The sequence below is a fragment of the Solea senegalensis genome, linkage group LG5 (assembly GCF_019176455.1).
Source record: "Solea senegalensis isolate Sse05_10M linkage group LG5, IFAPA_SoseM_1, whole genome shotgun sequence".
Classification (NCBI taxonomy): Eukaryota; Metazoa; Chordata; class Actinopteri; order Pleuronectiformes; family Soleidae; genus Solea; species Solea senegalensis.
This window is the reverse complement of record NC_058025.1, coordinates 14,541,615-14,558,420: the sequence shown is the minus strand read 5'-3', so window position 1 is coordinate 14,558,420 and position 16,806 is coordinate 14,541,615. Positions and strand designations below refer to the sequence as shown.

General features: G+C 41.6%; 1 protein-coding gene across 2 annotated transcripts in view; it reads right to left on the bottom strand.

The window, feature by feature from the left end:
• Positions 1–10,474: 10,474 nt before the first annotated feature.
• The window catches only part of LOC122769593 (ADP-ribosylation factor-like protein 15), a 92,446-nt gene continuing 86,114 nt past the window's right edge, over positions 10,475–16,806 (bottom strand). For both annotated transcript variants that reach the window (XM_044026237.1, XM_044026236.1), the window contains exon 5: positions 10,475–11,825. In XM_044026237.1, coding sequence (XP_043882172.1) covers positions 11,673–11,825 — 153 coding nt within the window. In that variant the 3' untranslated portion in view covers positions 10,475–11,672. The remainder of the gene's footprint in view (positions 11,826–16,806) is intronic.

Here is a 16,806-nt window from a genome sequence, read left to right as displayed (position 1 = left end):
CTCCAGCTTCCTATGGGGAATTGTGGAAAATATACTCAAGAATGACGTGAAATTGAGTACAAATCCATACATTTATAAGCTCTTATCCTTTTATCTCTTCAGTCCCACCATTCTAGGCTCAATTCTGTAGAAATAAAGTGTATAATCTGCTATGATTATGATCATATGACACATGAAAAGCTGTTAAATCAGTGCAAACGCTATGTAGGCTCAAGTCGCTTAAAGAAGGGACTGAATACACAATGTACAGCAATGTTGGTTGAGACAGACAGACAGACAGACAGACAGAGCGGAAAAAGACGCTTTTCCAAACCTTTAAATCAGGGATCAGCAAGTAAATGTGGTCACATGTGGTCTTTGTAAGCAATTGTGCCTTAAAACTACTACAATAATGTGGATATTGTGTTGAATCTCCAGCTTTTTACGAAGACAAAAGCGTGTGAGATATGTACTCGTACTGTTAGTTTTAATTTTTTTCAAATTTAAATTTTAAGAATAACTGCTTCTTCTTTGTGCCTAACATGTGCAAATAGTTATTTTATTATTTCATTTACTAACCAAACCCTGGCTGTCCATGACAACAGCAGTGCTTTTTTTTTCCAAACCAAACATTTAGTTTAAGTTAACTGTCAATTCTAAACAGAATTTATTTGAATGAGTTCATGTTTTTTCAGAATAAAAGCTCTGTTTTTTCTTTTTGACGATATAAAATAATTTAAGATCAGATTTGTTAGATTATCTGCCAGTTTTGGCCCACGAATTGCTGACCAATATTTTAAATGATGGCACTGCTTCTTACTAAGTGATGTACGGAAGTTAAAAAAAAAAAAAGTAGTAAACCTTAAAATACATTCAGAAGAAATCACACAAACATGAACTCAAACGTCTGAGCAATATTGTTTGAGTTCATCAATACTGTTTTTTTTGGTCCAAGTAGCTCAGATAAAAACAGTGACATCACAAAATGTCAGTGCACCAACAAAAATATTTTACTATTCAAATCAAATTCTGATGACAAATGGGACACTGATGATTATTCAGGATTTGTAAATTGTGAAAATATTTTCATGGTTTGTATGTTGTTGTTGTTGTTGTTGGGACGTCACACAGTAGTTGCTGGGCAGTGAGTCATCCTTGGTCAGGTGAGGTGAGTGGACACATTTTCTCCTGTTGCTTAATCTTGTTAGAGGATGTTTAGGCTCAGTCCTCAGAAGGACAGTAAACAGACGAGGAGGTGCTGCCATGTGGGTGGACACACACACACACACACACACACACACACACAGATTCTCAGAAAACAATAAAGGCTTGACTCCATGTGGAGACAGTTTCAAAGAAACCAGGGTTTATTTAAACATCATCAATGTGTGTTTAATGAACCCCTTTAAATTAAGCCCCCAAACGTGTCTTTTAACCTATTCTACAAAAACAACTCTTTACAACACAACAACCTACACAGTTGATAAAAACACACATATTATATATTGTTAAAAGCGCACGACGCGAGCTAACCTCTCTAAGTCAATCTAAACTAGTCTCTTACTTGACCTTTGTGACATTTAACCCTAATCCTCAACACCTTAAAGACTATTTCTGGCTGCAGCTTATTCCTGCTTTCAGGCCCGTGTTGGCTGAATCATCTCAGTGACACACTGTCCACCGTCTTCGCTTTGTGATTGTTCTCTCAGATCTTATTTGTGAATTGTGACTTTGCAGTTTCCTGTGTGAGTCAGGCCGCGTTTGGAACCCTGGATTTGCACTCGACCAAATATGGCTCTGGTACTGATTAAGCCGCTCTGTGCCAAACCTCTGGCGAAACACAGGTGTTCCCTCTCTGTGCAGCGACCGTGTTTACTAGATTGTCGCTGTGAAAGACGGACTTTTCCTCCTCTTTCGCTTTCACACGGAACGTTTGTATTTTGAGAGCTGCAAGCTGCCCACATAGTGTCGTCATTGGAGCCGCTCTCCCCGTAAACTGTTTGGATTTAATGAGCTAATCCACCTACAGTGTTTGGCCCAGTGCCACACACAGCACACCAAACAAACCATAATGTATATACATATATAAAGAAGGTGAATTTGTGGGCAACAATTAAATATTTATTTGTAACTGATTAATCACCTCAGGCTCATTATACAGTAGGTGTTATCAGAGGCCAAGAAACCTTAATCACAGACGGCAAGAAATGTGCTACAGATCATTTAGTTCTGAGGTTTTGTCTGGGGAAAATCTCCCCATTAACATCTTTTTCACCCAGACTCGTCCTTCTGGAAGCTTGTACTTCATCAGCCGGCATCTGCGCTCCATGAAAGCTTTGACCACCTTGTCAGAGAGCAGCCACAGCACAGCTGTGCCTCGGCTGCTGCACACGTTCATGTGACTCTGCTGCTGCTGCTGCTGCTGCTGCTGCTGCTGCAGAGTCAGTACCTGTTTTTGAGCGTCGTGACAGTAAATTCTACAAAGTCCACAAAAAAAGGACGGTTAAAGAGTCGTGCCTGTGTGTCTTCAAAGACTTATGACAAGAGAGAGTCCCTAGTAAAAAGTGAAAATCTGATTGCTATCAGTGGGACGGGGACTCTAGTAAACGGAGCGCTGAGTCTAGACCTCTCGAGACAGGCATGTTAAGGTCACACTCATAAAAGTCCCACAGAAATGGTGCTGCTTATTGGCCTGGAGGGGAAGAGCGAGGGCCGGGAATCACCTGCACAGATGGGTCAGGAGTTGTTGCAGCGCGAGCAGCTACTGGGCCCCATTAGTCGGCCTGAGAGGGCAATAGGTTTCATATGTGGTACATCGTGAATCAGGCTCAGGGTCAAACAACTCACGGTAGACTAAACTGGGCTGTGTGTGGTAGGACGGTGTAAAAGGCCAGTCATCTTCAAAACATGTGACAGAGGAACAATCATACACAAGGAATTCACTCAGAAGACTTGACTTGAATTAGACAAGGATTAGTCACTGGATTTGATGATCTTGAAAAAAGTATTTTTAAATAGTCTCCATATTTTGACTCAAACATGCAACAGATCCTTCAGTGGCCACCACTAATTGACCTTTTGCAGGAATGCAACGCGTTCTCTTTGACTGACATTTGCTTTTAGCAGCTCCTGTGGGATGCAGCAGTGGGTCGGTGGAAGGCGATAGTGGGGGAGATCCGCTGGAGATAAACCACCATGCCCCCTGTCCCTCAGACAACAAAGAAAGTGAGTGATGTTTGTCTGAAAACCAAGAGCTGCGATCCCTCTTGTTTTGATGTGTGGGCCACCTGGGATGTGGGTCTCCATCAGCACTCGGACCGAGGGAAGAGGAAGAGAAACAGGACTCACACAGATCTTGTCCCCAGGACAAACAATGTGAGTGACAAGCCTGCAGGAATCCCACACAAGTCAGCCAACAGGACGCGGCATTCAAACACACGGCGTTTCGGTGACCACAAAGGACCAGAGTGGAATTGCACGTCACGGTTTCCTCAAACGTTTGTCTGAAGATGCGAGGAATCCCGACAAGGATAATGTGAAAATTACGGGTGGTATTTTTTGGTGGTACAACTTTTTAAAATGCATTTACAATAGTGCATTTGAGAGAGAAATACTATCAATATAATATTTATTTGAGTGCTACAGTTATTGGTTAATTAAAAAATCAAGGCATTACATAAAAGCGTGCATAAATGATTATTGTTTATAATTATACTGTCATTTTTTTACCTCATAAAATGTGATTAAATGCCACAGACAGAACAGTACAATAAATTAGCAGCTACAACATCAGATAGGCATACACAGCGTATATCGGATAATATATCATCACACAACAAGGGTCATTCTGGTGCTTTATTAGTACTTTTACTCACTGATGTAATGTAACAAAGTACAAATACTTTAATACTGTACTTAAAAATGTACTTTAGTTTGTTATTTATATCTCTAGCAACTTTTATTCCACTAAACTTCCTCTGTCGTTGTTACTCGTTACTACAAAAAACAAATCAGACGAAGAAGAGTTGCTAATGGTGTGTAATTATATAGAGCTTTTCTAGTTTTGAGCTGCTTTACACAGTTTTGCCATTCACACGCTTCAACATGGGATTTTGCTCAAGGACACATATAGACTAGCAGGGCCAGGGAATTAACTCACAACCTTCCAGTTGAAAGACAACTTGCCCTACCACTGAACCACCATGGCTCAATGCTAACGCCTGACTTTTTAAATACTTTTACTTCTAAAACTTAAGTACATTTTAGAGAAAATCACTTTTACAGTATAGTAAATGTCATACATTTTAAGACTTAAGTAATATTATAAAAAATGACTTCAACTTCTACCAAAGTCATTTTCTGGTAAGATACTTGTACTTTTACTCAAGTATCCCTTTAAGGTACTTACATAAAAGCCTGCTTTTACTTGATACTGTGAGTATATTTGCTACCAAATTTGATTTCAGTGATTTCAGCGATTTTATTTGAGGTATTTTTAGTTTTTCAAGTTAACTTGACATCTTTCATTTTCATGTTTTCATTTCCTCAAAATAATGATCCAAAAGGTCAACAGAAGAAAAGACAGGTCTACAAAGTTCCCAGCCTAACCTCATCCTGCTGTGGATCACTTTGCAGGGGTTTTTCAGATGATCTCAAACATGAGTCAATAAAGGAAGTTTACAAAGACAGCTCTTACAAGTTTGAGCAGGTCAAATTTGTACATTAGTGAGTGTTTCGGCACGAAAAACTACAACTAATGTAAAAGTCTGGAGTGAAGAAGACGGTCCTTGTCTGAAAAAACTACTGATTGGAAAGAAATGACAGCTGATCTGCTGATTAACTTATCCAGGCTAACTCAATAAAGAGTTAAATGGGTATCTTCACGTTCGTATCAGACATAATAAAGCTTAAAAGAAGTCCGGATGAAGTCGGCATGAGATAAAAAAAATTCCCTAAACTCAATAAAGGGTTAAAACAAGTTCAACAGGAAGAAACCAAAACAACAACAAACCTCAGCATTCAATGGAGGCAATAATGACTGTGGCATGTTGCTGCAAAGTGCCCGCGCTCACTAATCCACTTGGCAGGGGAGCAACTCTCGAAGATTCTGTCAGGTTTGAGCCACTCATTAGTTTTACAGCTCAACCACAGACCTGCATGATCACATGCATGACAGGAGGGATTCCTCCGCCTTTACATTCAGCGGGAAAGACGTCAGCGCTGAGGAATCTGCTGCTGCACAAACAATTTTATTAGTCTGCCCTCATCCGACCACGTTGCACTAACTTTTTGCCAGATTTCTTTCTTTGCCATCTTCATTCACAGGCAGATCAGATCAGATCAGATCAGTAGCAACGAAGAATTAAATCAAATGTGCATTCCTAGTATTGTAATTAAAGGGATAGTTCAGGGTGGCGTGGCCCTGACCACATGTTTTTTAAATCTGTTTAATCAGGTGAGTCTGCAATGCGCACAGCCATTAGCATAGCTGCTAGCACTGATGTTGACATTTATAGCCGTCCTTGCTTTTAAACCTCGGGACAGCGCTCACTAACACTGATGTTATCTCAACACACTCCCTTTAAAGAGAGACCGAGAGGAAAAGATGCAAAATATGAACTTGTTTTGTTTCTGGCACGGCGCTGATGTCACAATCACGCACGGGTGATAAAAAACAGAACAACCGCTGGTAATGGGAATGTGGTGATTGCATTTTTTTCTTAGCAGGTATTCCCGCTCATTTTCAATGTGAAAGAGGACATCATTAGCCGTGACCGCGCTACTGCTGCAGGATTTTCAAACCTGACTTGATTTTAAAAACGTGGGAGACCACAGACACAACAAACTTTGTAATTTCAATGTTTTAATCCTGAGAAAGCACAGACGAGACGATGCAGTCAAGGACCACATACTTGGCGTTCAAACCACTTTTGGGATTTGACAGAAACTGGCATGATTTAACGTGACTTCAGAATATAAACAGACATGTTGGCAGACTGTTGTCGTCGTCAGTTAATAGCTGTTGTGTGCGCGCGATGTATTGTGCCGAGAAAACGCAACTGTGGATGAAGTCATGGCTGAGAAGACGGAATCAACTTGGTTCGTACAAGTTCACGGTTCTGAAACAATCGTTTCCCGGTCAACTCGCTCTCATTGGTTCCTGCGGGGGTTCTGTCGTAAATATCAAACACGTTACATACTTACGATTCGAAATAGGGACGACTCGATGATGTTAAAATCACGGATAATTTGGCCAGATAATCTGTTCAAATCAGCCTAAAATCGGATTGTCAGAAAATCCAGATCGGGATCAAAATCTGGCCAATTATCCTCTAGTGTGGGGCAGACTAAATACAATCTTCATTGTATTTAATTGCACAACACCTTAAGAACATAATCACTGTTTCTTGAATTTCTAACTTAACTTTGTATCACTTTATAATCTGGTTCCTCCCAACACCAAAAAACCTACAGATTGGCTGATGCACCGCTGCGTCTGTCATTGAGTTCAAATGTGTGACTCTGGGACTTCTCTGTTTGAAGATCCCTGTTCAGATTTACCTCAAACTTAACCGAACGTGTCAGCAGCAGCAGACCCGGCAGCTCTCGTGTCCCCGCAGGCTGCAGATGCACATTTTCTTCACGGACTTTGGTGTGAGAGTGAGCGGTTAACAAACTTCAGTTTTCCAGCTGGAAAAGAGTGAGATAAAGCAGCAGGGGGTTGTGCACGGTGAGGTCAGAATTTCATACAACCACATTACAAGCAAACACATCCATCACTCGAGCTATTAACAACACACAATGGTTTAGTGAGAGAGGAGCACACGATACAGAGGCCGACACAAAAAAATGATGTCAGCAACATATACTGTACACCCATCAACACAACCTGGTTTAAGTGTTACAGCCCAGAAGAGCTGTACATTATCTGTGACTCACACATGGATCTGATTGTTGGGTCCGGGGAAGATTTCCTCCCTAACTCGCATCACATTGATGTATTTCCGACATTTGTTGTTCCCTTCAGTGCGAGGTGTGTGTGTGAGAGGCATGAGGGGGAGGAAAGGCCTCAGATGAACCCTGAGATCTGGTCTACTATACCTGACTGGTATCTGTCTCTGTGTCACACTCTCACACACAAGTTGAGTGAAAGCAGCATCAAGGCTGAGTTCTGTGCTGCGTCACTGTCCGAGGATCCCGGACAGCAGAGGAGAGGAGAGGAGAGGAGAGGAGCGCTTCCTCTGGTGGGAGCAGCCCCTCGCTGTGAGGGGCCGGGAATGTGGGGCGTCCCCGTCCTGTGTGGAGCACCGGCTGTGGGAGGCAAAGCAGGGGTACGAGGCCCAGATGGATATCAGGGCAACATCTGTTCCGCCTCCTAGCAGGATCTTATCAGCTGAAAATGTTGCCACACACACTGGATGGGTGAAGGGAGAAGACAGAGAGAAATGGGCATTCTTTGCAGAGTTTAAGAAAACATGCCTTCTTTTGTTTGTCCTGTAAACAAAAGTCAGGTTCCCTGTCGGGTCGCACATTTGCATTTCACAAAGCTCATCGGGGTCGTTTTGTTGCGGGTGATGTCGTTTGTTGGGACTTTTGCTGAAAGTTGTTATTAAGGGAACAACGTATGAAAAAAAACAACAATTATTGCCAAAGCTTAAAATATTCAGCTTTGTCTATAAAAAAAAGGTATGACACTATGACATAATGATTTTGCTCATTTGACTGCAGACGGTTGGATGTTTACTTTACAAGCAGATCCTGAAAACTTCCACTACTGCAGCTAATGTTTTTAGCAGATGTATAGCATTTATTGCACTGTCTGTATCTAAACTGTAACTAAGCTACTTCACAAGTTCCAATTTACTATATGGCCAGTAACTGTATATCATGTTCTTTATATGCTGATATATATAAAAAATAGTTGCTATCACAATACCTTAAAACAACCACACATATTTTAAAATTGCCTCTGTTCAGCCAGGTTCTCTATTCTTTTATCTAATTTAATAAAATAAAAATTATCAGCGTCTGTATTGGTGTTGGTTGTCTATTTTGCCGACTGTCTGACATCGATGCGGCTGATAAAACACGTGCAACGTCTGTCACTGTAAGACTTTATTTAGCTAAAGGTCCAGTGTGTCGAGAGACTGAATACACTCCCCATCACTGTGTGTACAATCTCTGTTGAGAATGAAAACCTGTGACGTTTTTTTAGCCTTTTACTTTGGGCAACAGCCAGGCCCCACCATCTTGTGCCGTCATGTTTCTGCAGCAGCAAGGGACAAATCAGCCAGAGAGTGTGTTTTGTGTTTTGAAGCAGAAGCTCACTGTTCCAATGACGGGAAATGACCTCCTCTCTAGTCTGCGAGGGCCACCGTAGTTCCCCGACATGTGGGAGAGGGAGGGTGAGGTGCAGTGGCGTGCCATTCTGTTCATTTTCACTTTATATTACTGCCAACAATTAGACTTGTCAGTTGTTTTTAGATTTGAGGTGAGATTTTTTTTTGTTTCCCCCCCTTCCAGGCAGCAATTAATTATCATTCATTCTAGTGAATTAAAAAGAAATAAAATCAACTCGCTCAGACTTGACGGTTTCTTAAGATACTGTATCCATCACAGTAAACATCGGCTGTTGCTCAGCGTTGCATCTGTGAGCACAGACTGATTAGAAAAGTCTGGACTGTTTTTTTTTACCACACAACATAAATAATAGAACTTTGCAGCTTCTTGACTGAAAGCCACATGCCGAAAAAAAGAAAAAAAATCCTGAAAACTGCAGCCAGACGCCGGCAATTACACAGGTAACGCAGGTAAAGGGTAAGAGTGGTGGGAGGAGAGGACTGTCTGCATCTTTTTCAGGGAAATAAAATCAACAGTTCAGACAGAAAGACACAAAGATGAGGGAAGAGAGCGAGGTCCCCTCGTCTCTCCCTCTTTCCTCCCAGGAGGGCTGCTTCGCTGAGGTCCTGGCCTCTTCCCTTCCCCTGGGCATCCTGGATGCCCATGCTGAGGGAGGGCGGCTTTGGCGTGACCAAAGGGAAGCAGAGCGAGCAGGAGAAAGACAGAAATGGAGAGAACCTGAGAAAGGGAGAGAGATAGAAAACAGAAAGAAAGTGAGAGCGACAGGAAGAAAAAAAGAAAAAAGGAGTGAGACAAGCGCAGCAGTCCATGGTTTGTCTCAGGGCTGCAGCAGCTTCCAGAGCTGGTGTGCAGCAGACTGAAGAGAAGCACGTCTGCCCCAGAGGCAGAGACTGGAAAACAGGATCAAAGAGTCGCCTGGGCAACCTGCATGACACACATTGTATTAAAGCCACACGGTTAATTTGAAAGAGAGGGAAGAAGGGCGAAAGGAGAAGAAAAGGGGAGGGAGAGGTAGCACAGAGTAGAGTATATTCATCAGGAACTCCTGTCTCACACAGTTAACTTTCTTCTGCTGCTTCACTTTGACTTTGAGCACTTAAATCTGAGGGGAAAGTCTAATCTGACTTTCCCCTCAATTATCTTTCAGATTTCATCGGGTCAAATTAAATCACAAATCAGAGACAGCGTGACAAAAGTGCTTCCAGAAAAGAAGGCGACGATGGCACTGATCACAGAGTGTGTGAAGATTACATTATCAAACGTTTGAATTTCAACAATAACAGGTTTTGCTGAACCAAGATAAACAGTATAATATCACTCAGTGACATAATCATAATATATGTAGATATACAGTATATATAAAACATTTTACTGCATTTATAAAGGGGAATCCCCCAAAATGTAAGTAAAAACTGCAACATATTTGAATTTGCTTAAGTTTAATTGTTTCAAATTTCAATTCCTATTTTAAACAAACGCATGATTGAAAAAAAAAAAAGAATAATATTACAACCTCCCAAAAAACTGAGACAAATAAAACAAAAGCAAAGAGACTGTTTTAAATGTTTTAAAACCTGTGTGTCTGTGGATGATATGATGCCTCCTTGTCAACAGATTGTTTTATTTTTTTTTTATTTTGCATTCAATCAATGGAATGCATTGATTCCTTTCAGACTATACAAAAACTACCTGGTAGATTCTCAGGTAAGGTACAAAAAGTGATTTAATCCCTAAAAACCATACAACATACTGGACACGACAGAAAAAAAGAAGGGAGAAGGTGTGGTGTGTGAAGCACATCCTGGGAACAAAACACACACACACACACACACCTGTGGCACAAATAACACACACTCAATATGAGAAGACTCATTTTGGAGTTTACACGTGGGATACGAACCCCGGCGAGCGGAGGGACAGTGTAGTTTGGGATGAGGTGGGGCAGGAGTCCATGATAAACAACACACAGGGAGGGGTCACACACACACACGCCACGCCACACACACACACACACACACACACACACACACACACACACACACACACACACACACACACACACACACACACACACACACACACACACACACACACACACAAGACACACACACACACACACACACACACACACACACACACACACACACACACACACACACACACACACACACACAGACAGACAGTTGGAAGGCATTAGGGTGTTGGACAGGGACTTGTCAGATGCAGCTGTTGCTGTGGCTGATTGATAGAGATTGTATTCCACCCTGACGGGAGGCTGGAGTCGCGGGCCAGTGCTGCGAGGGATTGTGTCAAATTCAAAAGAGAGGGAGAGAAAGAGAGAGAGAGAGAAAGCAAAATGTAGAAGAACAAAATAAACATTGAAATGAATCTAAATTCAGTACGTCTTCTCTACCTCGTGGCCCCATCCACTCGATCATGTGTCGTCGTTCTTTTCATTTGGTCTTTTATTTTGAATGAGTGGTATGATGATATATAGATAAAAAAAATCGAGCTCTATGTTGCTAGCACACAGAGCTATAAAATATACCCAAGTACATTTTTATATATAAAAAAAAAAATTCAAGACTTTTTCTCACATGGACTGACTCTGCCATTAAGTCACCTACTGTAGCACTTAGTCACATGGTAAGTCGTAGTACTACACTATTCAGATTAGATACTCAGATATAGTGTGACACATCAATATGTAACCACCGTACATAACACAAGGCTTCGGATGATGCACTCCAATCGAACGGCAACATTGGTTATTACCAGGCCAGAAAGGAACAAAGCACACATTTAGTTCTTCTCAGTGGGAAGAATATCGACTGTGCCTACCCAAACATCCTGAAATGTAATTAGTGGAGACCTTAAACATATCTACAGCCAATATGTCTGTGTGTGTGTGTGTGTGTGTGTGAGATTAGGAATGTCCACTGATGAGGAATTCCATACGCCACTTAATTACAATGCCACAAACAGTGCTGAACAACATTTCCAAATCTGTGAAGAGTTCGATGATTTTTCTTGACAAACTGTTTCACACTGGGCAGCTTCGCTGGGGCCTCTCCTCTGTTGGGTTGTGCAGTGGCTGAACTGTTGACTTGCTCCGTCTTGCGATTTGAAAAAACAAAACAAAAGAAAAAACGAGACCACAGTGAAAGTAGCATAACATACAATACACATTTCAGACGGAGAGGGGGCTGACATCTGCAGTATTTCCATGTGTTTGTGAGTGTGACGATGGGCACCAGCACAATGTGGCATTTCTTTGTCATCGGGCCACTAATGTCTCTACATTAGCAGCAGAAGCAGCATCATCATCATCATCATATCCTCGCAGGCTCTGTGTCTTTGTCCTCCAGCAGACTAATGAACTGACCGAAGCTCTCCTTCACTGCCTCCATGTTATCGGTGGAGCTGCCCTCCAAGATCCAGCGCTTCCCCCGGGCGAGTGGCTCCAGTTCAAAGTACTTTTTGATCTGTCGACAAAAACAAAAGACTGTGGTTAGGTAAAACATTCAGTGTCACTAATCCAGAAATGATCACGTTTAGTCATCCATTTAATTCACAGGTTAAGGAAACACTATCGTTTAGAGACTGAGGAGCTCCTCTCCTCAGATGAACAGACATGCGTCAGATCTCTACATTTCTAAAGCTCTGCGCACATTGACACATGTTTTATTGCTTTTAATGTAGGACTCGCTTCAAGGCTTGCTCTGTGTTTTCGGGTTTCAAGTTTCTCTTGTTGCCGGCGCTTCGTTAGTATCTCGCAATCATCCCACACTCTTCATCTTCTGAGGATAGGAACACTCAAAGGGGGGAAAAGGGGAAGATTCTTGGGTATCATCCCTGTCCACTCTTCAAGTTTTCCATGCACAATGTGTTTTCTTCACAAAGCCATGAAGCTATTCAAACACAGATTTGCAACCAGGGTGCAACCAAACACACAGATGACAAGCAGAATAAAAAAGCTGAATAATAATCATTAAGTGAAACAGTCCTTAAATCTAAGAAATATGTGGCTTGCTGGTTTGGCAGCGCTCTCTGCAACAGTTGACGATAAAGTTCTTACGCTCGTACGCTTCTGGCAGCTTGTGTCAGTGGGAGGTGGTGACGCTGGGGGGAGAACCAGAACCAGCTGTTATGTAAAAACAAACCTCAAAAAATTAGACCTCCTCTGAAGGTCCTGCAGGTTGTTTGGGTCCCTGACATTTTCGCACACAGAATAATGGAAGTAGTTGAATTTAATTTGCCCGAAGTGAACAAAGTTCACGTTCGTCTGACAGGGAAATGACAATTTTAAAGACACGTGTATAGTGATGGCATGTCATTGACATGCAATAAAACAAAAATGATCAACATCTACAAATGATCAGAACATAGTAAAAGTATTATTAAGAATAAGAAATCATTAATAATCACTTCATTTTAGGCCGTCTTGACAACGGACTCCCATTCTCTCTGTTTTTCACAAATGACTTTAACATGGTTTCCACATTTGTTAAAGAACACAGGCGAGGACAAGCATTTGAAACACATGCCCTTCGAAAACACGAGTTCAATCCTCATCTGTTATTCTGTAAATGTGTCTCCATATTTCTGCACAGAAAAAAAAAACAAAGACAGACTGATTGAATGAATTCTTCCAATCGAACCTCACTCTTCTCCACAGCGATACAAGCAGACACAAGAAAGACAAATAGATTTGTGCTCGCTGTAAACACCACCAAATCCACACGGGTGCCCGTCACACAGTCAAATGACTTTTCAACTTCAAGTGAAATTGCTTTTGTCTAGACCGTGCTGGGCTGTCTCGCTGTGCCATGGTGTGTGGCATGATGAGGAAGGGGAGAGGAGGGAGGAGGTATTCTTTGTGTCTGCTCACATCCAGCCAGCCATGCCAGCGAGTGGGAGAGTGAGTGCTGTCTCTGCCCCCCTGAGCCGAGTCTCTGTCCGGGTGTAATGTGAGTTTAATGACAGATTAAGTCACCTCAGCCGCGTTTGGCTCAGAGGCCAGGGTAGAAAGCCGAGCGGACCCAAACAGTGTTAACAAATCTGTCTGGGTAACTTGACCTGCCCTAGCCCAGGCTCTAGCCCCAGACCTAGAGTGCAGACGATGCGGCTGGCTGCCTGTCTGGCTGGCTCACTTGTCTGCCTGTAGCCAAGGCCCTCTTCTGGAAGACTGTGGCCCCTGCACTGGCAGGCAATCAAAAGGCCAGCAGTGACCTCTGTGCATGTGCAGACAGGCTCAAGCTTCTCTTCCATCCCCTTTGCATCACAGGCCAATGGAAAACACCCGGGGGCCTCTCTGTGTGCGGCCAACACCTCCTGTAGTCCTGTGCAACAGACAACTGATCTCACCAGTGACTTATTAAGCTTTCAGTGCGTCCTCACAGTCGTGCAGTCATGATAACACGAGGCGTCTGACATACCAAGCAATTTGCCATAAACACGACTTAATGCCTTGGATGGCACGAACGTCTCTGTACAGGTGACATTTCACTGACGGTGCACATCTAATTCAGAGAACAGGCTGCAGGGATACGCTGCCAAAAAACACTGGGGCAGTGCTACACGACTGAAGGAACCCCATGACCTCACAGTCGGGTGCATCCACACTGTCAGTCAACAGTACGGCCCAAACCAGTTTCTCAGAGATAAAGTCTCCCTAAGCACACTTATGCTTGCTTAAGGAATTGCGTGAGGCGGTGCGAAGGGTAAGCCACACCAGACATGAGTTGCCAGATGGCTCCTGGGATGACCACTGGGTCATCCAGTCTAGCTTCTTCTAGGTCATACAGACCAGGGGCCTGGCCGTGTACATGGGAGAAAGCGGCTTATACATGCATAAGGGTGACACAAAAAAAAAAAAAAAAACTTTAATCACCTGTGTCTGTGTCAACTCTATCTCACACTGCTGGAATTCAGCCATGCTAACCACCGAGGTAAACTGCTGTGGGGGAAAACCATAAAACTCAACAGACCTGAATAGTTACACTGACTTCTGAGTCTAACTAGTTGTGCAGAGTGAACCGTGCAACGATTACCTTTATATATTTGTTATGTATTACTATAGTCATCACTCTTAAGTATAAATGACACGCAGAACATTTGTGACCTATTTTCCAAAGTTGGAGGCGTGATCAGTGTCTCCAACGCAGCATATCATTATGTTTAAAGTAGGGCTGAAACGATTACTCGATTAATCGATTATTAATCAATTACTAAATTAATCGTCAACTATTTTGATAATCGATTATTTGGTTTGAGTGTTTTCTAAAGAATTAAAACCAGTTTCTTTGATTGTTCAGTTTCTTAAATGTGAATATTGCCTGGTTTCTTTGCTCATCATTTCCAGGTTTGACAAACACTGATCAATCTTTTTACACATCTTATGACATTTCATGGACCAAACGATTACTTGATTAATCGATTATGAAAGTAATCGTGTCAGGTACTCAATGATGAATTTCTACCTCCTAAATATTAAAAGAGAGATCAACTCTTACAGTAATGTTAAATATGTTGTGTAAGTATAAGTGCTACAGAGTGTTGCTCTTGTAGTTTTATTGAGTGAACAATTCTATAGTCACACATTATCACTTGTATTTACTTGTAAGTACTTCAAACTCGCATGAAAGCAATATTGAGGTCGATGTGTGACAAATTACAATAAATTATATTAAAACAAAAACATACATATATAAAAACACTTCACATGTTCTATGTAAAAAGCTGACAGATGTTTCAAACAATTACTCACAGAAATAAGAAGATTAGCGTTGAAGTGTGCAAATGATTACATGGTTAAATGGTTAGAGGATGAGGTCATTGTCAAAGTGTTAAAAGGAATTCCGAGATACATTTGTCTAAGCACTATTTGTTGCACAGGAACGGAAACCAAACTTGTGCGTGTGGAAAAAGTCTTTCTATTAAAGATGTACAATTGAGTTTTGATCATCTGTGACTCAGTATCTGCAGAGCTCATCAGCGAAGCTTAAACTGCAAACCTGGCACCACCCTCAGGTGCACCTGGCGGCTCTCATACGCCAGGTTACAAAATGCAGTGGTCACTGCTGGCATGTCAAAATCATTTCCTTAAAAACAAATATATATATATATATATTTTAAGATTCCTTGTTCTGCAGTGGAGTCCAACTTAACATTTTCGTTTCAAACCAAACTAGGTAGCATGTGACAGTCAAAGATCCAAAGCCCAGCTTCTTAAAATGATAAGCTGCTATTTAGGCTCCAGCCATATTAAAACATTATCATTTAAAAATGGCATTTTCAGATAAGAAGGGTCCAGCATTTTCACTACGTTTTTAAAAATAATCTGCTTCAATACTAACACACCTAAAAAGTACATATATGCGTATATCACATGACCATTCAGATAGACTGGGCATGTGCAGGAAGTTGATTCTCTCCTCTGCAGTTATTTGCCTACATTCAGGGAGCATCAATAATGATGAAAAGTAGAACAAGCATTTTTTTTATTTAGACAGACGAGGTGAATGTGAAAGTGTTTAAGCAGAACCTTTCATTCATGGCTTATAGTCAAGTTGTCGCTGATAAAAACCAGTCAGGACGTGAATGTGGGTTAGTGCACCACTGTTTCGAAAGTTCACTGTTTTTTCCCTGTATATAATGAAATGTAGCCCCAAGGTTTTTAAACTAAAACAGAGGCCGCGGGGCTTTTGAACGTCTCCGTTTTTGGGCTCTATAACACTGGAATAGTTTGGATGACAGGTGTGTCCTGAGCAGAATTTAGACCTATTTTTTAAGGGAAAAAAAAGGGGTTCATAGTTTGACCTGCATCCCATCAATCCAAATAAATGACTTGTCTGTTGAGGCATAGAGCAGTCCAGTTGTTAGATATTACATACCTACTGTAGTGTTTGGATTCATTTAGATTCAACCATTAGATTTACAGGTTAACTGTAAAACCATCTCGTCAACATTTATCTAAAGTGGAAAAAGACAGCACAGACCCCTACCCCTTGTGTTTTCAGTGAAGTTACTACTGGCATAGCTGATGCAAAAAACAGATTGCACCATCATTACTGCTGTCAGTCCAAAACAAGATACAACCATATAAACAAAAAAAAAAGAAGTTAATTTGAAACCTCATTCTCAAGATCTGAATTAAGGTCAAGTAGGTAGATATGTTCCATTATGGAGTCTGCACATTGTGTTTTTAATGCATCTGTCCAGCCTTGTTTGGTTGGCACAGGTGAGCATGCATACTCAACCAGCCTGTCCCTGCAAAAACAAAGGCTGAAAGATAAATAAACCAGCATGCAGCCTCATGCAACCCACATCTGCTACACTGTTTGAATGGTGATTTATTATTTTCAAATACAAGTGTTATTTTAATGGGCCATTATCATAACTTTATCATTACTGTGTGTTAAGGCATTCTTTTTTTTGTGCCAAGTTACTCAGGTTCTTGTTCTA